This window comes from Curcuma longa, chromosome 8 (assembly GCF_044706935.1).
Source record: "Curcuma longa cultivar G26 ecotype Majalengka, Jawa Barat chromosome 8, ITB_CL_G26_1.1, whole genome shotgun sequence".
NCBI lineage: Eukaryota > Viridiplantae > Streptophyta > Magnoliopsida > Zingiberales > Zingiberaceae > Curcuma > Curcuma longa.
Genome location: NC_133868.1, coordinates 4445549 through 4470849, shown reverse-complemented (window position 1 = coordinate 4470849; position 25301 = coordinate 4445549). Strand labels below are relative to the sequence as shown.

General features: G+C 35.7%; 3 protein-coding genes across 6 annotated transcripts in view; 1 reads left to right on the top strand and 2 right to left on the bottom strand.

The window, feature by feature from the left end:
• Positions 1-10888, top strand: part of LOC141833166 (putative inactive poly [ADP-ribose] polymerase SRO2) — a 14261-nt gene extending 3373 nt beyond the window's left edge. For 2 of the 4 annotated variants that reach the window (XM_074720551.1, XM_074720552.1), the window contains exons 2-7: positions 3728-4979; positions 5155-5396; positions 5485-5561; positions 6364-6534; positions 6624-6719; positions 9734-10024. In XM_074720551.1, coding sequence (XP_074576652.1) covers positions 3883-4979; positions 5155-5396; positions 5485-5561; positions 6364-6534; positions 6624-6719; positions 9734-9811 — 1761 coding nt within the window. In that variant the 5' untranslated portion in view covers positions 3728-3882 and the 3' untranslated portion in view covers positions 9812-10024. Of the gene's footprint in view, positions 1-3727; positions 4980-5154; positions 5397-5484; positions 5562-6363; positions 6535-6623; positions 6720-9733; positions 10025-10572 lie in introns of those variants that run through there. The other 2 variants (XM_074720553.1, XM_074720554.1) reach the window with 2 other exon arrangements.
• Positions 10889-11358: 470 nt separating this feature from the next.
• Positions 11359-16538, bottom strand: LOC141833660 (lysine-specific demethylase JMJ706-like). The gene is made up of 11 exons (XM_074721142.1): positions 16470-16538; positions 15133-15496; positions 14391-14547; positions 14098-14317; positions 13883-13936; positions 13734-13813; positions 13363-13640; positions 12840-13235; positions 12521-12748; positions 12284-12435; positions 11359-11941 (listed from the first exon to the last, which is right to left on the bottom strand). Exons 1-11 carry the CDS (start codon positions 16470-16472, stop codon positions 11567-11569), a joined length of 2307 nt encoding a protein of 768 aa, XP_074577243.1. The 5' UTR covers positions 16473-16538; the 3' UTR covers positions 11359-11566.
• Positions 16539-18802: 2264 nt separating this feature from the next.
• The window catches only part of LOC141833032 (dnaJ homolog subfamily C GRV2-like), a 38827-nt gene continuing 32328 nt past the window's right edge, over positions 18803-25301 (bottom strand). Inside the window, exons 17-22 of the mRNA XM_074720417.1 lie at positions 24901-25241; positions 24379-24837; positions 22739-22863; positions 21454-21577; positions 20310-20378; positions 18803-19233 (exon numbers count right to left, since the gene is read on the bottom strand). Coding sequence (XP_074576518.1) covers positions 19030-19233; positions 20310-20378; positions 21454-21577; positions 22739-22863; positions 24379-24837; positions 24901-25241 — 1322 coding nt within the window. The 3' untranslated portion in view covers positions 18803-19029. The remainder of the gene's footprint in view (positions 19234-20309; positions 20379-21453; positions 21578-22738; positions 22864-24378; positions 24838-24900; positions 25242-25301) is intronic.

Genomic DNA, 25301 nt, shown 5'->3' with positions numbered 1-25301 from the left:
AATCCACCTGACCTCACCTTGAAAATGATAGGTAGCTAATTCCACCTTTACATTTGAACAGGTCATATAATCAAAAGTGCATTCAATATCCTCTAATTGGTGTACGTTCTTCCCAAGGATCAGGGGTCTCCATGGAAGAATGTAAAGACACAATTATGTATGCAGTAGGAGTAGTTGGGTCGACAATAGTTTCTCCCCAAGCATCCCCTCCCAGGACCTACTGTAGGTTGTCTGCTTGATTGACCAGCAACTTTGGCTCTGAGATCAGACTCCAAGATAGCGACATGTACATCATCCACAACCTCGTCCACAACTTGATGAACTTTTGGTGTAGCACATATGCATGCTCACAACTACGGCCACAGCCACGACCACAGATAGTTTCACCTTGTGGCATTATCTGATGAAATCAAATAAAATTTTTAATAACCAATCACCTAAATCCTATGGCTTAGAGATACACCTTCACTTGTTGTAATCCTTATGTTTGAAAATCATAAAATTGGGATGAAAAATAAAATCTAGAAATAAGAAATCCACAAATAGAAATCAAAATCAAGCGGGATGAAAAATAAAATCTAGAAATAAGAAATCCACAAATAGAAATCAAAATCAAGCTCTGATAACTACTAAAATTGTTAAAATTGACACACCTCGGGGTGTAATTTCCACTTACCGGAAAGGTACCTCACTTTGTGATACTATAATGCAAAGGGAATTAATTGTCATATGAATAGAACAATCAAGAATTCAACAAATTTTATATATTTATTCATGCATCTTTTACTACAAGTACAACAAAATCGTATAAAACAAAAGATCAAATGAACAGAACAAAAATACATCAAAATAAAAATCAAATCAAGAATCAGGTTAAGATCTATGAGCAACTTTATAATTTAGTTGAACTGACTATAATATCAAAATGATACTTATGTCTACAAAACTAAAGGTAAAGGAAAGCAAATAATAAACACAAATTGTTAAGTGGGTCATCAGAAAAATGTGCATCAATTGAATTTTATTTAGAAGGTCAAGAAACTAAAGTAGGCCACAACTTCATATTGCAATTTTAATTAGTTCTTTAAGTTCTTTAGCTTGTATATATAGATATATTTATATATCTATAATCATATACCATTTTTTGGTTCTTTATCAATATTTAGATTTACTACTATCGCCCTAAATTATCATAATCTTTTATTACCAATTAAGATAATTTTCAATTATTATTATCTAAAGCATTAAGAGGAGCCTTGGCTCAAGAATAAAATTGTTGTCGTGTAATCTGAAGGTCACGCGTTCAAGCGTATGAAACAACCTCTTGCAAAGCAGAGTAAGACTGCGTATAATAGACTCTTTCCTGAGATCTCGCATTGGTGGGAGCTTTATGCACCGGACTATGTAAAGCGTGTATAAATAATATGGATGATATAAATGTATGTATAAATGTCATTTATGATATAAGTCATAAATCATCTATCAATAAATCTACTAAGAAGTGAATCACTAGAGTCAATATCTTGAGAATGTAATAACGTCATTTGACGTACGGATTAAAAGTCTCCTCATTAGTGGAATGCAACAATATAGCGCCAATGCGCAAATAAATATTGACCACAGGCACCCACTCGTTGCCGCATCAGCATGTGGGCAGTCAGGTACTCTAGTATAAGGTTAGGCTTATAGTTTTCACTTTTAATATTTTATTTTTCTCCATTTAACATTTTTATTATTTTTCTAAATTCTTTTTACCATAATCATTCTATTTTAAGTTCATATTTTATCAGCTAGTCTAAATGACTAATCTAAATCAATTTTTTAACATAAATTATGTTAATTTAATTAAGTATCATAAGAGCTATACAATAAAAAAAAAAACAACTATCTATATTTAGATCATCAAATATCATGGAAGGTCAAACAATTTAAGGACAAATATCAATTGAAGAGTAATTCCGAATAACCATTTTAGTTTTTAAAAACAACCCTTCTTGAGATTGATTCTCATATGAACTCACATTTAAACATGAAAGAACATCAATTATTTATCCCCCTAATAATTTAATTATTTTATAATTCATTTCACTATTTTTAAATATTATTTTAGTCTCCTTTTTCAAAAACAATTATACAAACATATATAATCCATTTATATATCAAAGAATGGATTTATCCACTTCTATATACAGCAAAAGTCTTCGAGTGTCGGTAAGTCACGGTGTTCCACTTGAACTTGTATCTACAAATATAATATGAAAATAATTCAAAAAACTTGAAATAATATCCAATAATGATAATAACATAAAAACATGAAAATTGTCTAAAGTACGAAGTTGATGGATCAAATTTTGATCTCGCTAGCTCGATATATTCCCAATTCCTATGAGACATCTATTACTTTCGAATAATAAATTTATTTATTTTCTATTCTAAACTAGACAATCCAAAATCTAATAAAATAACATATATACCTCGCAACTTTCCTTCGATCGACTAAACAATGGAGGTGTTTCGTCAACACGAAACTCTCAACCAATTAAACCTATACAACAAATTGTAATTAGTCCAAATTAATTAATTATTTTTCTATATCAACAAATAACTTTTTACCAATCTTTACCTTCAATTGGTGGTCATATGAATAACAACCTTGTTTCGGAAAACGAGGAGCCAGCTATGTCTTTTCCTCTTGACTCCAGTGACTAGTGGAAGTAGCTGCTGTCCTCTCTCAAGAGGATGGCAGCGATTGGCTTCAGCAGCAACCAGCAATGGCAATGCTTACTGCTGTGCTCACACAGGAAAGAATGGAGAGGAGGGCAGCAGCCGGTCTGGTCAGCTTGTGGTGCCGGGCCGCTGTTGGAAAATGCCCGACTGTTGCTGGCTTGGAAAAAACAAAAAACAAAAAACAAAAACAAGAGAGGAGAGATGCTGTTGTTGGCCGGAAGAGGAAGAGGAGGGCTGCTGGTCAGGGAAAAATGGTGTTGGCCGCTGGAAGGGCATAAACCTGGATGCTGGCTGGAAGATGCCAGATGTTGGTGGAAAAATAGGGAGAAGGAAGCAAGGAGCTTGCTGTTTGTGGTGACTGGGATTGAGGAGGAGCTGCTGGTGATTACTGGAAAAGGGCAGCAGAGTTTCTGGAATCTGGTGTTACTGCTGATCTTGGTGCCTGGGAGAAGAAGAGGAGTTAGGGTTGCTGCTGTTACTGGAGAAGAGGTGAGCGACTGATCTGCAGGTGCTGGGAACAAAATGAAGGAAGAAGAAGATAAGAAGGGAAAAAGCTGGTGCATGGAAAGAAAATGAGTAGGCGGTGGGCAACCGGGCAGCTGGTGGCAGGTGTTGGGTTCACTTGTGTGGGAGAGAAAAAAAAGGAAAAAGTTTTCTGAAAAATTCCCTAATTTGTTTTAAATTGATTGATTGGGTTTAACCCCTTGAAAATTGGTGCAATCATAATTTGGCCAAATCAAATCCAAATCGACTTCGATTCAAATCTACATAATTCTAATATTCGTGCCTAGTTGATGGATTTTATCCAAATCCAGTTGGACTTCAACTCGAGACTCAAATTTCATGTTTAATGATTCAGTTCATTTTGTCTTGCCAATTCAAAATTTTTGGAAGACTCAGATTTGATATCAGTTCAAAATAATAATAATATTAATATTTATTAATTAATTGTTTTATATTTAACAAGCCTCATATATCTTTGAAACCATGTGGCTTGCAGGGTAGCCTCCGATGCTGACTTCACTGATGAGATTTTTTATCCAGGTCCTGGTCAGAAGTAGAATCTCTGTCAATTAAATTGCTAGACAGGCTACGTGGATACAAGTACACTAGAGAGTATTAGCCAGGTGTTTGCTATTGTTTCTGTCAGTAAAAATGGAACAGAAAATCGTAAAGGTGTTGGATAAAGGGAAAAGGCATGATCTCAAGAGGAAGAGAGATTCTTCTGTGGCTTTCACTGCTGATGGCCATGGCCTAACAACACATGAGCACATTGGAGGCCAATCCTCTGCACGAGCCTGCACGATAACTGAGTGTAAATCTAACTTAGGCTGCTATCAAGGGAATCACGTTCTCAAGAGTTATTGCAATTTCACCAAAAGTGGGTCACCACATCGTGTGCTGTTCTATGAAAATGATGAATGGAAAGATTTTCCAACAGAAGTTGTTAACGTGGTTCAGGAAAATTTCAACTTGAAGAAGACAATTACTGAAGCAAACTATACGGGTCAACAAATTTTGCTAGATTTCATTCACTTGGTTAGTATAATGTTGCAAACTGGTTTGATGAAGCCAATAGCTTGGATTGATGATTGTGGAAAATGCTTTTTCCCAGAATCATATGCCAATCGTTGCACATCAAATAGATGCCATTGCTATGACAAAGAAGACCAAGCTCATACTTGTTCTAAACCAAATGGCGCATATGTAAAAAATGTTGATCTCTATAAGTCGATTAGTGCAGCTGAAAGCTCGAGTTCAGTTGCTGATGGGGAGGTTTTGCCAAATTTCAAACGGGTTAAAAGCGAACGGATTTCTGCCACTGCTCAAGATGATTGTGCTGATATTAATGAAGCAGTTGGTGAAAATGAAATGGGTTGTGCTTTTCATTTAGATATCCCTGCTTTTGAAACTTATCTTCAGGTACCTAATGGTGGGCATCGACTTAATAGAGCTGTGCAGGAAATGCTATTACAAGGATTAGGCAGGGTAATTGGTGAAAAAGACATTGTTGGAATCTACAGGACTCCATCGACAGATATTTTAGGTCAAGTTCAATTTAACCTTTTCCAAGCACAAGTCGAAAACACTAAAAGAATTCGTGGCAATGCAAATGTTCGTTATGCGTGGCTTGCTTCCTCGAAGGATGCAATGGAAGAGATGATGTCCCATGGGGTTCTGAAGCAACCTGTGCAGAAACGACTTTATGGTAATGGTATTCATCTTGCCCCTGCAAATTGCTCTGATATCTGGTAAGGGTTATATGCCACTACTTTCTTCATGTATCTGCATCTTGAGGATTAACACTAATTTCTCTTTGTAAAAGCTGCCAACTATTTCTTAGGTGTATCACCAGCTGCTTCATGTTATTTTGATTTTTTAATAGCTCATTTTGAACTATGGATCACTTGTGCATCCTATTGACAGTGCTAGTTATGCTGATGTTGACGAAAATGGTGTTATCCATCTTATGTTGTGCCGCATAATCATGGGGAATGTGGAACTCATACATCCTGGATCTGAACAGTCTCTTCCTTCTAATGAGAATTTTGACACTGGCATAGATAATCTTCAGAAGCCAAAGCATTATATCATATGGGACATCAATATGAATTCACATATCTATGCAGAATATGTAGTGACTCTTAAGATGACCAACAAACTTAAAGGTAATCACGTAACTAGTAAACAACTGAAATATTTTTCTTTGATCTTCTTTTGTGATCCTGTAATGTTTGAATGTTAATGTGATTTCAGCATTTTTAAATTGGAAAAAAAGTGGATCTCATGCTTTTGCCATCCAGAATTCTAGTTCGTCTGACTGCTTATTACAGGTACGTTCCGACTGTTATCTAGGATGTTTAGTAGAATATTAGTGATAAAGTATTTCTGTACATGATCACATGGATAATTACACAGTTTATGATTTCTATGTTGTATCTATATCGGTGTAGATTACTGGTGAACACCATTGGTTTCTTTGTTATGACATTCATTGTTTATGCACAGGCCATAATTTGTAGATGCTACACAAGATTTGGTTTCATTGATTGTTGACTTTCACATGATATTTCCACATATTTATATTGCATCTGTAATAGAATTTAGGATAATAGGTGAATAGTATTTGTTACTTTGTAAAATCCATTGTTTGTACTTATCCCAATAATTTATAGGTGCTATTTGTGAGATGCACGTAACAACCGTTTTCTATGTGATCTCTAATTTTTACAATGTGAATGTGTTTTCCTTTCTAATGATTAGGATCTACAAGTATTAGTTAATTAACTATTCTTTATTAGGTTGTGAATACATATTCTAGAGACACAGGCATATATTGAACTTGTATCTGTATCTTATTATGTGTTTACCTGTGTATTCATCTTGGCTATTTATATTTATCTGTTTAGTGGTTTTGAGGATGGCAGAAATCAAATGCTGTTTTATATCTATTTCGGTTATACTTTAGTTTTGGGGACAATTGTGGTAGCTGCTGATATCATATCAAAAACGAATTAGAATGTCTGATTGATAGCTCAACCAAATTCTGTATTTTAGTCATGCTGCCACTTTTTCTCTCTTTTTGCTGGTACTTTGCTACCTATTAGTATTAGTTATTATTTCTTTGCACTTCAGGAGAAGGTTTTCCAGTCAAGTCCAGAATTTGGAAATCACTCTCAGGATCCAGTGGCAGGAAGAGTTCCAACCTCACCATGGATGCCCTTTTCAATGCTATTTGCAGCAATTTCTACGAAAGTGCCTCCCGAAGACATGGATCTAGTTCACACTCATTATGATGACTTTAAGGTCTTATAATAGTCCATTGACAATGTTATTTGTTCTTACTCAGTTTACTCGAGTTTCATATGTAATTATGTTTCTTCTGCTTTCCTCAGAAGAGAAAGATAAGCCGAATCGACTTGGTTAAGAAGTTAAGGCAGATAATTGGAGACGAGTTGTTGGTTTCAACTATTGTAAGACTGCAACACAAGGTTAGGCATTTCCTCTTAACACATTTTAATCCCAGATTTAAATTGTTCATTTTATTGAAACTTTAAACAGAATTGGTTATGCTCGAAACTGATTGAACCATTTGTTTGTTTGTGTACTCACTTCTGGTTTGTTTTTATACAAATCACTTTTTCATACGTTATTTAATCCTAAGACATTTTGTTTGAAAGAAAATTAAATCATTCCTAGTCCTTGATGGTTATTATCAGGGATTAAAATTTCGAGCCGTATCGCGCGATACAGACGAAATTTTTCGTTTCGCCGCGGTACCGGCATCGGCACCGGCACAACACCGGCACTGTGATTCCGACATGAAAACGCCACCGGAGGCGTCGCCCGATCGTGGTGACACCTTCGGAGCTATGCTGTCTGGAAACTTGGAGACGAGAAACGGGAAACGGGGAAACGGAAAAGGGGAAACGACAATAATGAAGTTTCCAGATTTTGGAAACGTACAAGAACCCCTTTCGTCTTCTCCGTCGCACCCACCGTTCCACCAGCCGTCCGCTCTCATGCAGCGCGCGCAGCAGCTGCGCCCCCTTCCGCCGTGCCCGGGCGCTGCAATCCCCCTGCATCGTCGCTACCACCGCTCTTCCCGCCTCCGCCGGTGCTGATCCCGCCTCTGCACTGCCGTATATCGCCGCCATCACCCCGATGGCGTACTCCCGCCCCCTCCCTGTCATCTTTTCTACTGCTCCGGCTAGCGCCGGTGCTGTCGCGGGGTGGCTCCGCACCTCCGCGGCGCCGTTCGAGACCGTGCACAGGAGCTCTAGCGCTGCCAGCGCTCGCTCTGCGGTCGCGCCGCCTGGCCCCGACGCCGCTACGACCTCCATTGGCCGTTTCTTGTAAGTGGAAACGTTTCCCAGCGTTTCGAAAATGGGGACGGCAATATAAACGCCGTTTCTAGACAGCGTAGCTCCGGAGGCATCGCCCGAGCCCGACGACGCCACCGGAGGCGCCACCGGAGGTGATGCCCGAGCTCGGCGACGCCACCGAAGGCGCCACCGAAGGTGACGCCCGAGCTCGGCGACGCCACCGGAGGCGGCGCGCGGGCCCGACAGTCGCCTCCGTGCGCGGGCAACGTGCAATCGATTTTTGGTTTTTTTATTTTTTAACTTAGGGTTTAATTAAGTTTTAATAATCAACTCCTAGATATAGTTCGGGATAATTTAAATAGACTTTAATAAAATCCATAAAATTAGCTTATTATTTTTAAAAAATATTTTATTTTTTATTTTTAAATATTTAGATTAAATTTTTTATTTTAGTTTATATATTAAATATTTTAAAAATATCGAAACTATACCGGCACAGTACGATACGGTACCGAAATTGTATCGTTCCGGTCTGGGATCGAAACTCCGGCACGGTTCGATATTTTAAACCTTGGTTATTATACACGCACATCAGTATCCCAAAATAAATTGTTCTCCTTGTTAAGCTTTAAACAGAATTGGTTGCCCCCTAAACTGATTGAGCCATTTTTATTTTCGTCCATTTGTTTTAATCCAAATCATTTTTTATATAGCATTTAATCCTAATACATCTTTTTTTTTTAAAAAAAAATTATTCCTAGCCCTTGATGGTTATTATACACACACACACTTTAGTCACATGCATATATAGGAAAATATTGTCCTTTAGAAAATAACAAATGTGTTATTTCTTTCATGTTCTGGAACTGAGTATCACCTTTATGGGTGATACCCTTGTGGATCCGGATTCTTTTCACTTTGATCCTAGATTGTTAGTGGCATGCACTTAAATTTATAAGTATGCATGTAATATTGACTTCATTTCCGAAGGCATTCGTCTGAGTTTAATTAGTTTATCAATATTTTAATCCTGTATGACAACAACATAAATGATAAACCAATTATTTAAGGATGGATACCTGATCTTTATTCTCCCTGTTCCTCTATTTAATGCTAGATTGCTGATGATATCCAGATTTGATCTTCCTCTCCTGCTTGTCCAATGTTAATTGATTCAACTTGTTTGAAATTTATTGATCGGCTATGCATATGTTTATACCATCTTTAATCACTTTTCTTTTATTATCCAGTTACACTTATTGTCAATACCAAAAGCCCCCTACTAGTGGATAATTCTGATTTCTGACCATCAATCTCTTTCATCGAACAACTTGATAAATAATATTTTGCATAAAAAATATATGTAAAAGTTGAATTAGATGATACCGAATGCATTCAAATATGAGAACGAAATGTCATAATGTGAAATTTGTAGCCCATTAAGTTATTTCATTTAGCAGCAGCTCAAGAACAATATTTTGTATTAAAACTAACCTATATGATAATGGTATTTAAAAAAAAAATCTCACAATTACAAACATCCATTTTAGTTTTCTCAACTTTGTTGCTCTAACATATATTTGTTTGTTTTGTAACTGTTTTTACCATCTGACCCATAGAGTGGCCAATTGAAAAAACAACCTTATCCAACTCAATTTTTACTGCGCTTCTTTTTTGGGGGCAAAATACATTTTGCGTGTTCAATTTCACTTTTGCTTATTTAGTTTATAAAATTTTACCAGTTTCAAGACTTTTTCTTGGTTCTCTATGGTACCAATATACATCATTGAGGTTCATCTTAAATAGGTTTGGTTTCTGTATCTATCACTAATGTCAAAAGTAATGATTTTAAGTTTATTTTTCCATATTTCACACCATTATTTGTTAAACTCACTACAAGTGAAAACAATATACTTGTCTTACCAAATAAATAACATCTATGTGAATTTTTCAGGAATAAAATAAAATTGATTTCGTAAAATTTTAGTATACCTCTTATTTTTTTTGGATCAGTCCTGCAAGTTTCATGATAGGACTTCTATAACTTAATCCATCTATAATGTATGTCCAGGAATGCACTTTTTTCTTAAAAGTAATAAAAGAGCAGGGAAAAAACGACACCTCCCCCATTTTACAGTACTTGATCTAATTCATCTTGCATTTCTGCGTCTAATCTGCAGTTACCACCCATGGCTAGAAACGAAGTGCAAAATTCCTGGTCCCGTAAGTTGCTTCCTAAGTCTCAAGATGGACAGTGATGTGTTAAAAGTCCTGCTTTTTCTATCTGTAAGCTTCCAAATACTTGTTTGAACTGTGCATTAGTAGTTTATGTGCATGATTACTGTAAGATTTACAGTTAGTCGATGACCTGTGAGTCTCCCTATGACTTGACATAAAAAAAAACACCGTAAGAAATTTTATGTCGCAGACTGCAAAGAAGGATGGCGACGTCCGTTTTGCTCTATTCTTAATTAATCGTCTGCTCTCAATTGCATTTGATGGTTTTCTTTCGATCTCTCCTGTTTTTTGTGCCATGATTGTGTTTAGAATTTACGAGTCAATACTCCTGGTGTTTTTGTGGATGTTTACAGTTGAATTTCTTAACCACTCTTTACTCTTTGCAAGTTAAAGTTTTTTTTTTTTATAAATTACATATTGTTGGTAATTCAAATTGACTTTTTTGCATTATATATTTTATATAATTACAAGTTATTGGAAATTTCAAAGGTCGATTAGTTCATTTATATTTTTTAATGTAATTAATTAGGGGTGTAGGTGGATCTTTTGAGTTGTATTTGTGTCATAAGTGAATGAGTCCTCAAATATTACAAATTTAAAGTAAACTTTTTAGTTAAGATGTTTTTTTTAGACCTTTTATTACGCTGTACCTCTTTTCAAAATGCTTCTTAAAGTTGTCAACTTGTTTGTTCGTTTTCCAAATTCTGCAGTAGTTTTGCCTTTCAACCCTTTCTGCCATTATGTAAAGGAATTGGTAATCGACGAATTTTTAACTCTATAGGGAACTGTCCCTATACTCGAGCCCCTGGTTGGGAATCGGAAAGCACATTGTTGGAGCAGAGCATGTAGCAGGGAAGATGTTCAACAGTACCAAAAAGATTGAAGTTAAAAAGGTTCTGTTTTGGAAAACCAAAAACAAAAAAAAAAAAAAGAGAGAGAGAGAAATCTAGCATTGAGTTTATTTTCTTAAAACACGGTGTCATGAATGGCGACTTTCTAGTGAAAAAGAATCGTATTCTCACACTACCAATGACATTCTAAAGAATTATAAACATTCCCGTTCGATGGTAGTTCATAGTCAGGTCTGATGATCAAAGAGGGGTTTTGATGGAAAATATTATGGAAGTTCCCTTCTATTTATTTATAATAAGTAGCTTTTATTTTGTCCAGGCACCTATGAAATTTTAACAACTCGACTAATATAATTAATAATATTGTTCTCAGATAAATTATATTATCTTTTATTTTTAACATTGTAAATATTTTAGATTACTATATATATATATATATATATATATATATATATATAGATTTAAGCTTTTAATTTTATTCAGTCATTCATTGTTGGAGTTTTAAATACCACACAAGCTAGTGAGCCTTTTGGAACCAAAAATCAATCATGCTATCAAAATTCTTGCTTTGTCAATAATGTTCAGTGTCTGTTCTATCGTTGAATTACTCAGATAAGAAGAATATTTATTCAGCTTATACGACCCTCAGCAACTGCTAAATCACATGAAAGAATAATAAGTAAATGGGAACATTAGCAAATACATTTTTTGACCCAGCCCCAAAAGTAGTTTTGTGGCTGAGAAGAATCAAGATCAACTGTGCCATCACCTTCCTTTGGAGGTCTGCACAAAAGAATCAGTCATGTAAATTGGTCTGCTCCGGGTGTTAACTTGTTGACATGTTGGTTGAGCCTCGCTATAATGTTGGAGCAGCTGCTTCAATTGGAGTTGGAAATTAGATCTGCTCTAGGTTTGAACTTGTTACTATGTTGGTCGAGCCTCAGGTTTTCTTTCTTGCTTTCTTACTATACTTGAGAAAGCACGGCTGCTAGCAGTGTCTTCGCTGCTGGAACCGTTACCAGAAGGCGGCCTTCTAACTTTTAAGCGTGGTGGACCAGGCTCAGAGGATGGCAAATCAGCGACTGCCTTGTTTTGATTCAGTTTCAGTTTCAGTTTCGGTTTCATGAAGCAAAGTGATGAGGGATCACTAGTGAATTTGGAGGATTCTGGTACCACCATTCCTCGAGAAGCCCTGGTTAGAGAAGTTTTCTGTTTCATTACATAGCCGGCTGAAGTAGAATCATCTGAGATGACAAGATGGCTTCCTGTTGGGTGGAGCTTCTTCAACCGTTTTAGCCCCTATAAGTTCAAATGTCCATGCAAACCACAACTTCATGACTTCGGAATAACAAGTGAAACAATGAAAAAAATGAATAAAAACCAAAGAACAAAGGGAGTTTGAATGTGGAACAAAAGGCTACTGGGTCACTAGAAACACATTAATTAAATAAGAGTTGAAGGGTTGCATGGGGAAATCTTTCCAACACCTTATTTATGTTTGTGTGTTCTTCTTCATAGGAAAAACGGCAACAAGTATCAAAGACGACCAAAGAAAGGAGCAGATTAACTTGCTGTGTTCATTGTGCTTATTTTGAAAATAGAGAAATAATGAGGCATCAAATATCAAGAAAATAGGCAAACCTGGTGTCCCTGGTAGCCTGTGCCAAATGTATCATTAACAGATCTTTTCTGCAATTTTATCAGAGGTCGGCGCTTGACTCTGAATATTTCAGAGTCAGAATCATCATCGTCATGGATGGCAGATGTATCCGTAGAAGTAGATTGATAATTAACTGCACACAATATAGAATCAGTGCTGCAAATTGACATAAAAATGGCTTGATGGATACATTTTTTATGAATATTAATTTGGCATACCCTCAACTTTTATATCACAATAAGGAGAGTATCCATCATCATCTTCAGCACAATAGAAAGACCTTGACCATAGGTAACAGTGGTCTCCTTGCTGATTCAGCTTTGAAACTTCATTAAATACATCATTCTCCTGTTCAAAAGTTCTTGCTAGAGTTTCCAATTCCAGAATGTCTCCCCTCACAAATACTATACGGTTGGTTTTACAACAGCAACTTCTGAGCTCGCCCTCTTGATGAAAAATGATTAGACAAGTAAATTATACTGAATAATATACTAGCGAAAATAACATCAGATTTTTCAGCTCAGATCAGCATCATACCATGGCGGAAACAAATTGGATCCTTGCTGCAAATACATCTAACATGAGAAACATAGCAGTCACGTCTGCATATGCTACACAGTACATTCTCTGACTTGATGCATGTGCGGGCTCCTAACTTCATCAGTGTCCATCGAGCAAAGTGCTGGAAACGCATTAAGTACACAAAAGAAAGTTTGACACTCCGCTGGGACATGGATTCTTCAGTAGAGGGGACATGGCTTTTGGAATCTGAAGTTGACAGTCTGTTGGAAAGAAATTGTGCTTCCCTGCATAGGAGCTCCTCGTGAGGAAGCAATGGCATTCGATTGAGAAGTGCATATCGTTTGCTAGCCATATTACCAAATGGAAACCAATCACCAATTGCAAAGTTCACTGCTTCACCGCAGTTGAATCCTAAGATGGAAAAAATGGGGAACAAATCTGCTTCAATGATCCTTAGATAATAACAATGACACGCAGAAGAAGAATGTAAATATTAAAAAAGGAACTCTAAAATGGAGAAAAGGAACAAACTCCTCACCGTGACTGAATCCAGCGTGATAAGCTCTGGGAAAGGTGATAATGTATTCTCCAGGTTTTTGTACAGCTTTATAAACAGGAACATTATGTTCTAGTAGAATATTTGGAGGAAACATAGTGGTCTTCCTAAGAAGTACATCAAAAGTAGCATCTTCTCTTTCACCTTGCAAAATATCAGAATCATATACATGATTCTGCACCACCTTTTCAAAGTCTGGAGCAGCATGGCCAGGAATGCCATACCATGTTTTGGAAGCTCCACAATGATGGTAACTAACGCTGGAAGAATAAATCAGAGTGCAAGTTAAGGCAATGAACTATTTGATTTAATAAGAAACAACAAAACTAGCAAGGATAGCACAATTCTGCTACCTATACAAATAATGATCTTCTGCATGCCAAGCAAACATGCTGAAAAGCATCCCAATGTAAAGCATGGGATCTGTAACACCCTGTAGTGGACCAGAAACAGTATAAAAAAACAGAGCACAGAGACGAAACAAACTAAGGCAGGTACTTACTGGAATGGGGGTCACAAGATGTCGCAAAATAGACTTGGATAGCCGAGAAATTTTCTGGAAGTGAAAAAAATATAATCTTTAATAGGCTCAATTGGTTGATAAACCCAGATTTCACAAATTTGTCAAAAACAGACAACTTGATCTGTATATGGTGTTTATAATAAGCCTTATTTTATGAAAAGAATCACATGGCAGAGCAAGAAAGAGACCAGCACCTTCAAGTTCCAATTGCTCTGTCCTAGTTGATCTTTAGGGGACGATGAGAAAGCACTTCCCTCAATATCACAAGCATACTCAACCATCTCTGTCTTGCCACATGCAATTTCATGCCAAAATTGCTCTTCAATAAACTTAGCTGGGAGACATCCAGTACAAGAAAATTTTCGAGAAAATTCCTTGTTTGCCATCTTCTCAAAATCCCGAAATGTATATTTTCTGAAACTCATCAACCGTTACCATGCATGCAAGATAGAAAAATTGAAGAGCACAATATGATTAGATTACTGACCTTCCACTCATGAAGAAGGTGACTGTATCATCTGCAGCCCACTCAGCAAGACGAAGAGGTTGCACCCTAGTAGTAAACTTAAACCCAGCTAGCTCTTTCATCAAGACAGCACCAGCTGGAACTGAAGCACTTAAGGGTGAAATGATCTTACATATACCTGAATAATATCAATAAATTGAAGATGAAAAACGTGATGTTTAATATATTATCAAATCAATGGAAAAAAGAATTTCCTATTTGTATCAAATCCAAGGAACCAAATTAATTATATAAATGTTACAATATATTAGCTTAAATAGAATGTTGCTTAAGTCCTTTTTTAGAGGTCAAAGGGAAATGCATATTGCTCGTTAAGAACTAAAAAAGTAGATATGGAGACTATAGTCTATTCACCAAAGAAAATTTTCAGACATAACAAATTCTACTTGTAAATGTGAAGTCTAGAATACTTGCATATGAATCAGCACATCTGTGCAAAATTAGAGAATAGTTAACATGTCAAGGAAGGCATAGTACTCATGCCAAAGAAAGGAACAATTTGTATATGACAAAAGTTATTGTGATTATAATGAGGTCATACAATTAAAAACAAATGAAAAGTATTAAGTTAGAGAAATAGAAAATAATCAATCTGTTCCAATATACCCGGCCAAGGAAAACAATGCAACAATTCACCTAAGCAGCCTTCAAAAGACAGTGCCAAATTATGACCAAAGTTTCAGTGTAGACACTAACAAATTACCATATTTTGAAGCAACAGGAGAAATGCGTTGAAGATAATCAAGGGGATTCTTGAACTCCTCAACTGAAGGGCAAAAGATTGGGCATTCTGGGATTTTTTCAATCCATTGCATGTCCACTGTTTCAAACTTTTTCACTTGGTGCTTAGAAAAGGCATCCTTTGCAGATTCGCTAACATGAGAAAATACATCGACATTCCCATGAAATCTATTACCATACAATGCTGGAGTTCTTAAAGCATCACCTCCACTTCTAGACATTGAAGTGATAACATTGGTAGTTCCTCTCAATGTGTCAGATCTTCTCTGCTTCAATATTTCCAACTGATCGTTAACTACCATAGACAAGCAAGACCTTCCTTCAACCTGTTGAAGACAGGAATATATAAATGACGTAATACAGAAATCCAAGCAAAACCATAAAAAGTTTACCTAAAATGAAAAATATTTAGTAGGTAAGAAACTAACCCTTGCCAAAAAAATTATCATCAATTAACTTTAGGTATTGAAACTTTTGAATTATGTCACTTCAAATAGTTGCACTTTGAAAGGGATAAGTAACAGAATGGCCATAAATCATCTTCAAAGCACATATCAAGAATCAACTGAAGGAGAGAACAACCAATTGATTTGTGAAACTTCAGCATACCATTGTTAGACCTTTATTTGACGACAAGGGTTCCACAACAAAATTTGGAAACAGAAATGTGTGTAGTCGGGTCAGAGTGCAAATGTAAACTGTTATATCATAACATCCCAGTACACGGTGACAGTAATAATTTATAAACAGGCACGGAATCAGACTTGAAGGAAAAAAAGACTGGTGTTAAAAATCAATCCTGACAAAATTCCTCAACAAGATCTCAACTTTCTGTTCATGTCTGTGTTCTCTAGCATCCTGAATCCGTTTAAAATCAAAACAAAGCCCTTTTCCTTATTCTTTGCAATTTCATGGCATCTAATTTCCGAAAACGTACAAAACCTCATGATTGAGACCCAATTCAACAAGTACAACCCGCAACATGCAAGTCAGAGCCAAAATCAGAAAGTACAAGCACAATGTTGACCCTAGTTCAAACACTGTACTAAATCCCTGGGACGAGACAACCCTTCATACACCCTAAGATCCGGTTCCATATTAGAAAACGATTAGTCGAATTAAACAGTAACCACACAATTAGAAAGAAAACTGCTGTTCAAACAATAAAACCGAGTCCAGATCCCAAACAATCAGCGCAGAGACACAAAGGAAAAGAAGGTAGGTATGCAAAACTCGCCGTCCGATTCAAAGAGGATGAGGATAAGATAACAAAGAACCCCCGAGATCTTCGCTTCTTACCATCTCATACTAATCTGGCGCCGGTCTCGAGTCCTTCACCGTCCGCCGGAGAAACAAATAAGCAAATGCCGAAACCCCCACGGCGCAGCGTCCTAGCAAAGCCCCTTCTCTCCGAACCGCGAGGACAGGTAAGATTTCCAACGATGCGCGTAAGGAGAAGACCAACCGCGAGGAGGAGGAGGAGGAGGACGACGAGGTTTTCCGGCGAGCGGAGGAGACGAGGCGGAGGGAAAGGTCGAGGAGAAGGAAGTTGTTAAGAAATGGAGAGAGCAAGTAAAGGAGACACATATTTATAGTAAAAAATTAATAATTTCCCTAAAAGATAAATTTTTTTAATTTATGATTAAATATGAAAGCCTTAGTCGTTGTTATTGGTTCGACCAAATCGGGTGGGTTTAAGATTAACAGACCGGACCGGGTTCTTTCTCGGTCTTATTGGATTATCCATTAATAAAATTAACTGAATGATTCCGGTTCATTCAGTAATCAAAGTCCAATTTGAGTTGGTTGGACTACTCAACCTTGATATTATTTTTTAAAGATGAGTAAACAAAGAAAAGAAGTTAATCTAAATTTGTTGGTTTTGGTTAAGAAAAAAAAAACAATCGAAATGAATCGACTTGTTTGGTTAAAGAAATAACTATTTTGTTTCTTATTTTTCTCCTTTTTGGGGGAAAAAAATTAACAAAAGTATTTGATGAATTTTCGTTTGGCATGTTAAAACAACTTCAACTTACCTTACTAGTTATTTGTTGATTTGGTTATGTCAAAACAATAAACATGTTTTCAATATTTTTCAGCCAGAGAATTGATTCTGGCATGCCAAAACTTCTTCTTTTTTTCATTTGTTAATTTTGGATTGAAATTTGAATTTTCATTTCAATATGATTTTTGGTTGACTTTTGTTGACCAATGATCCATTTTGACATTCCATTTGAGTAATTAATGAAAAGTCCATCTAGTCTTCTCTTTTCCCATGAAATCAAATTGGAAGTAATAATATTTTATTAGTCAAAGTGTTAATAATAACAAAATCATGCAATGTGTGAGATTAGTAAAGAAAAAGAAAAACTAATACAATCAAAATACATTAAAAATATCTCTAATAGAATGATACCTATAAGACAAAATAATTAAATGGTAGGCAATATTCAATAACAATCAATAGATTCAACAAATAAAATAAATTGAGCCAACATGAACATGTATCTAAAATTTATGCTTAGAAATATTGATTGCTAATTCTTTTGAATTATGGTATGAGAAATAGACGTGCATCACATATTCATTCCTCCAAAAAAAAAAACACTTAACTATAAGGATATTGACAAACTAAAAGGTTTTATTAACTACTAGTCAACCATCCTTAACTATAAATTCTTGTGTCTTTTCTTTTGGATGGATGGGAAGTATGTCAACATCAAGCAATGAAGGCCACACACATACACAGGTTTGCAGTTTTAAATCTCCTCATCCCTGCCACACAAGTGAAAAAGAAATGAAAAGAGAAAGAGATCAAAGTGCAAGGGCCCCCACTTCACCCTTTTCTTACCTTTAGATTTCATCCACCATTCTGTAATCCTCAACTTACTACTACCTTGCAAGGAGAAGGAAGAGAGATTCTGTTGCTGCATAGTCGATACATGCCAAAAGTCTCTCAAACTCCATGGTCAAAATTTGAGCTCAAAAAGAAGGAACAAAGCTGGAATCAGTTTCTGGTGCAACCTTGTGGTCAGGCTTCAAATATACATTGCGATAAATATATTCTTCTATTGAGGTTGGTTTTTAACATCCAGAGGAATTTGATTAATCGATAAATATATTCTTCTATTGAGGTTGGTTTTTAAATCCTGGACTAAACTGAGATTTGTCAATATTTTTCTCAATCTTTCATATTAACTGCTACTTTGACACACAAAAAAAAGCAAAAATTAATGGAGCAAATTAATAACAAAACAGACAACTACCATAAACTGGAATTGGCTCTAGGGTATTTACACCATCCCTAATCCTCTGTTTGCAAACATCAACTCACATCAAAATATACCATTGTAGGAACAAGTGATATTTCAATGAAATAAAGGGAGGACAGATATTGATGTTCAATGTAATAACATACACAAGGCAATAGCAGATAGAAATTAAAAACCAAGGCGTCAGATGAAAATTTTCATGATGGACATCAGAGTGCAGTTGAAGAACTTAAGCCATGACTTCAAACAGGCAACTAGATTTTCATGTGCAATCATATCTTTTTCGATTGCTCAGAAAGTTTTAAAAAAAAAAACTCAAAATATCCAATCATGAGTGCAGCAGCCTCACCCCAAAATGACTGACGAGACCCAACCATAGAGAAACTCAATTATTTCAGTAATTACATGTAGATAAAGAAGGTAAAAGAAACGATTGTACAACCAAATAAATGAAATTTGACCCTTTCAGTCATCATCAAGTATCAAGATTCTGTACAATATTTACTTTTGGGGGAAAACAAAAAGGAGAGGAAAAGAAAACTGTGATTCTAAGGGGATATTGTCTAGCTACCTAAGCAAGCATCTCTCTATGTGGACTGGTTGTTGTTTCTTTGATTAGAGTTTGCAGCGGCAATAGAAGGGAGCCTCATTGACTGAGAAGTTGGAGCAGGAAGTGCATATGTATATCTTGATGATGAGTTCTCAATAAGCCCAGCAACACCGGCAGCAGCGAATTGAGCATTTGAAGGGAGGAAAAGATCATGCTTTTGATCTTTATAAGCTTTCCACACCTATAATAAAGCAAAGATTTATGACAATCATACCAGAAAGCTTTATAAAATTTATATTTTTCCACAAAAAAAAGTGCAATTTTGCTTTAGGAAGATACTCCTAAATGAGATCTCAGGTGCCAGTGACTTGTGATCTTTTACTCTTAAAGGAAAAAACTACAACCCTGTTAGCTTGTCGTTATTTAGTTCACTTAATTTTCCCGTAAGGTTGGAAATAACAAGGTTATCTATTATTCAGATGCCATCAGCTAAAATCAAGAGGCAATACTTGTTATACAACAATACACCAACACGCCATATGTCCCAAGTATTCCTAGTAGGCTCTTTTCACATCATTGAGGAGGTCAGTGTTGCAATATTTGGCAATGCAAATCAGTGTTGGAACAAGATCCGCAAATGATGCACTTCCAGTCAGTATAGTAGTTCTGATTGAAGGTTAATACACAATACCGTCAATAAAACTATTGATCAAGCTCCAGCTCTGGATCAGTCTCTTCCCCTTGCTAAGTTTATGTATTCCAATAGTTCAAAATTTGTTACAACTATATGGTAATAAATCCTAAACTGTTCCTTTTCAGCAGGCATTGAAAAGCAAAGTTGAAGCCTGTATGGATGAAACTCGGGTGGTTTGTAGTGGTTGAAACACGCTGGCACCTAATTAAGATCCTTGACCATAAGACTATCACCCCTTGGTATATCAACTCAAGCATCCATGACTGTTTCGTTTTGCTTCATTATCCAACCCAGGGACTAGAATCAGATCTCATAATGCTTCAGGTCAATCCTTTGCATGTCTTGCCAAGTAGAATTTCATCAACTTTTTGACTGGAAATGGTAACGAGGAACTCCCTCATGAATCAGTGAATCCTTTTGATCTTTAATACATTTTTTGGTATTCAAAAAAGACAAAACTTGTTGTACAATGGGAAATTGAGAGCAAAGGATGTATATATACATAGAGAGAGAGAGGCAGAGAAACAGTCTGAGATAAGAATAGAAGATGCAAGCGCAATCAGAAGTATAAAAAATGAATAAATGGTACAGTGAAAAGTTACTAAATAGACAAGTAAACTTACATCAGAACCATCTAAGATTTCTCGAATTTTAGCACAATGGGCACCTTCAGTGGCAAAAGCATGCAAAACCTGGATCAAATCACAGAAATCAAACTTCAATTAGAGGTCAGTTCCCTTGTACGGCTAAATATTTGTTGTTTGCACTTAGATTTTGCAAAAGTAAGTGACATGAAATCAGTGCACAATTGATACTGTTTCCCTGTAGCATACTTATATATATATATATATATATATAATCAGACATCCATGAAATGATTTGGGTTCAATAGGCTAGTAATTAAAGCACAAGAGTGTTTTATTTCTTCTCCAATTCCAGCATCCCAGTATATCTTTTTCTTTTCAAACTCTTGTCCAAGTTTTCAAAATTCAAATTTCCACCAATGGAAGATGATACAAATTATAAGCATAATCTGATGACTCAACGATCCTTTACTAATAGACTACACATGCAAAGACAAACCTTAAGCTTAGAACTCAAACCTAAGTAGTTATAGTGGTCTTAACTGCATCCAAATTATAAAAAAGTCAAAAAACTGAAACTTCCAGGGCATCCAGTTGCCTGTAATTGGTTATGTATGCAATTAGCAACTGTTAGAAAACAAATGGCATATAAAGCTAGGCTGTCTGATTGTCTGACATGCCATTGCATTTTTGAATAATAATTTTTAAAATATCACAACTGTAAGCCCATTATAATTGTTTTAGGTGCATTATAAAATTGTTTGAAATATAAACCAACAAAATATTTGATACAAAACACGCCTAATACATTTATCCACATATAATCATTTAAATTTAATAGTTAGATAAAATAAACACATTTTTTATTCAGAATTTATATTATATAAATATTATATCTTTCTTGTATTTCAATTATAATCAAAATTGGGATGTTAGATAAAGAATATCTTAATACATTTAAATTTGTGTATTTACTTTTCATGATATTTTATACTAATATATTTTTTATATTACTTGCAGATTGCAAATGAAATCTGCATCATTTATCGCAGTTACATTGGTAGCTTACAGGTCAGAAATAGAACATTTGATGCAAATGCTATTTGCGTGCAACCAAATGGCCCTTCCTGCACATGAACACTCAATTTCAACAAAATGACACAAGGGATTTCAGCAAGCGAACCTCTACAGCAAGTACTCGAGCAACTGATGCATCAGTTTCACTCCACTTCATTTCTGCACACAATCCATGTCGTCCACCAGCTCTCCAATCAAGAAGGCCAAGAAGTATCTCAACAAGACCAATCCTATGGTATGCATGCAAAAACAGATTATTAGATAATGTCATTTGTGCAGGTTCCTGAACAATCTGATAAACTAAGTAATCAAGTAAACAGATGGGTGAGTTTGCCCAGTTATTTGTTGGAAACATTGTCTGCCCTCTGGTAGCGAGACTTCAATGTGTACCATTGATGTGAAAATCAAATGTTGTTATCTCAATTAATCTATATTTGTACCAACTATTTAAGATCGGTTGTGAAAACCAAATTTGCAATGAAAAAACGTTAGAATCAAATATTAATGCAGAATATATAAACATGTGAACTGAAGGATTATAATTGAAAAAAAAAAAACTTATGAAATTTTCTTTTGATTTATACAAAAGAGTGAAGAAAATATGAACATGAACTAGTAAGATTACTTAACAAAGTTATATTTTGAATGTAACTAAATGTTCAATGAAAAAACATTAGAATAAAATATTAATCCAGAATCTATAATCATGTAAACTAAAGGATTATAAATTTAATAACAATCATGAAACTTTCTTTTGATTTATACAAAAGAGTAAAGTAAATATGAGCATGGACTATTTAGCTTACTTAACAAAACTTTCTTTGTATACCTTCCTTGGCCGTTGAATGCAATGTTTTGGCACAAAATTTGGCATCGTATGCACTATAACTGTGCAAAACTAGATCTGTGACTTTGTCTATGGCAGATATTATCGGAGTTGGTGGTATTTTGAATTATATCAACAATTATCAAAAAATAATAATAGAATTTCATCGTGCAGCCAAAAGAAAGAGTTATCAGGTAATTTTCCAATGCATTTAGATGAAAAACATTCCAGGAGCAAATCTGCTGCAGTGAGTTTATATAGAGTAACCCAATTGAAGTTCAGTGGAAATCCATAGGAAAGAGCACAGAAAAAAAGAAGCAACAAAAAACACAGCATATGTATAATGGTGTATTCAAGAAGCCAAACAAAATTGAATTTCACTAGCCTAACGACCGACCTTGGAATTTACTCATTGATACACGAGTTTGAACACACTGAAAATTCATTAGTTCTTGTTTCTAAATCATGGAAGAAAACATGCTCTTGCAAAAATCATGGATGTTGATGTTTGTGCAGCTCTTCCAGAAAGAAGAGGAAAGTTTAACTGATTTTTGCTGAAACTTACTTCAATGCCTGTGCAACAAGTGAATCTCGAGCACGATTTCCAGCAACAACTACACGCTTTAGTGTTTCCAAAGCTACTAATCCACAGTTTTGCCACCCAATTGCTTTCATGAGCAAAGGCACAACCTGAAAAGAAAAAAAGTATTAAAAAAAATCAATAAACAAACAGAAGAAATGCACTATACCTATAAGGAAAGTTGCAATCCAACAAAAAAAAAAAGTTTAAAAGAATAAGTAAAAACCACCCTAACTATTGCAAAAAGCATGAAATCTTGAAGAAATAAAATCTATTAGAGACGAGCACATTTCACCTGGAAATGCTTCTAACACTTCGTGTAGAAACAAAGAATAATAAGTTGTTTAAGCCAACAGTTTTCACTGATTGAGATACTGTGTTTGTCAACATTTGCAAACAATCAGCTAAACATACTCACAAAGAAGAGAATAAAAAAGAAAAATTCACCATGGAAGTAGTAAATGTCTTCCAGATATTAAGGAATATATTTGTCAGTTAAAGGAAGGGGTTTAATATATCCAGAGGACCACAAATTGGAAATATACAATAGTGATCCTAGAACATTGTCGATGCAACACCAAATCAACCCCTCAAACCATATAAAAATTGATGACCAAGAAGATAGCTATCTCACAAAAAGAAAAAGAATCTTAATATCAAATTAATCAAAAGCTGAATATTTCATAGAGACACAACTCTTACAGCTGAAACAAATTAATCTCATTAAACTCCTTACAAAATAATAGCATCTACTCAAGGTTCAAAATCTCGAGTTGTACTGTTATAGTATCGTGTAGATATTTCGATGCATGGTGCCAGTAATAGATTAGAGTTGAAGAAAGAAGATGAAGCATAGGAAGGAGACATTGTCTATGCTGATCATGATCATAATCATGTGTCATATCAAGCGAAATGATCGAAACATATCATTCCACTAAATTAATTAAACTCGATACCACTCAGCACATACAATGTCTCCTTCGTTTCATCTCCTTCCTCCTTCAACCTCCAATCTATCACTGGCACCATATATCGGAGCATCGACATGAAACTAGAACAATAACTTTTCAATCAAAAACTGAAACTATGGCACAGTTTGAAATTTTGAACCTTGATGCCAAATGGTATCAAGTTTTGATGATTTATCAGAATGATACATTTCGACCATTTCACCGAGCACAATATGAGATTTTAAACCATGCATCTACTAACAAATCAAAAGATACCAACAAACACACAAATTAGAAGATATTAAACTTTGATATCTAAAATAAAACAGTTATCAAAGTCATCTACAATTTAAAATTCAAATCGAGCCCTTTTTTTGCATTACCTGTAAACAAACTTTATTTGAAAGGCCTAACAAAATCAACTTTCATTATCAGATAGACTATGCCCAAGGCCTAACAAAAAGTGTGCATATATCGCAAATGAAAATATATTTCATAAACCTCATAAGAGAGCTGCCATTGAAGGCTAGAATTACAAGTCCAAAAATGGAAACTAAAGGGAATAGAAAGCATGCTAAAATAGATAACCAGCAACCAAATTAAATAATGGATTTCATGTTAGTTCATCAATGACTATGAACAACCTAGCCATTAGTATGCATTTTAATACTGTACCTGGGGGGTCCCAACACTTGTGGTGGCCATAGCTTCTGCACAAGTTGTACTAGAAGCCAATTGATGCAGTATCCATAAACAACCATGACGTATATTTTCTTGAAGAGTCGGACCACTGGAGTCTGTTCGTCCATCTGTTTCTTCATAACCATCATTATTATTATTCACCTCTACAAAAGCCATCTTTTCTCGGCTTCCTTCGTACTCCACGGCAGCAACTAGTTTTGGAACATACCCAAGATAACCCACATGGTCTGCAAGGGCAGGATGTACACGTAGCAATGAGAGGATTGCATCAGACAGTGTTGTAGGAAGTTTAGGATCAACAGATTTTGGGTCATAATGGAAGGCAGCAATCGAGGAAATATACTGATCCAGTAGTCCTTCCAGGAATCTCTTTGGATTTCTCAAGGGAAACTTAGGATCTTTCAAGAATATATTTACATAAATACCCCCAACCTGCATCCACATAAAACAATATTATAACTGGAAAACAACAGAACATATGAATTTTATGGTTACCTGAGGTTCTCTGATGGCCTGTTGGCCTGATGCCTGCTCAGGAACATCCCAATCATCAAGGCAGCCTTTCATTTGCTCCTGGTAGAGGTCTGATGCCATTGTTGACAATTGTGCAGAAAGAGAAGCCGCCATACCTGGTGTCCACACAAGCTCAGGTGTTTCTGTTGTTTGTTCAAGAGCTGAAATTATTGCTTCACCAGGTCCATCCCTGATACATGATACCAAGCCATCTGGTAGAAACCTTGCTAATGTTATAGCTACTCTAGGGCCATGCATTGGCTGTCCAACAAGCTTGCTCAACAAGGATGCAGCTGCAGCTCTTTGCTGGAAAGGAATTTCTTCTGAAATAATGAAACTAGCATCAGCAATCAACATAGTTATTGCAATATACAATTTTGAAT

Coding starts and splice junctions, on each gene's coding strand:
- LOC141833660 (XM_074721142.1), bottom strand. Junction 14,318..14,390: donor ACCTTCTTCATGAGTGGAAG/GTCAGTAATCTA, acceptor GATGAGTTTCAG/AAAATATACATTTCGGGATT. Junction 13,236..13,362: donor TCACGCTGGATTCAGTCACG/GTGAGGAGTTTG, acceptor TTTCCATCTTAG/GATTCAACTGCGGTGAAGCA.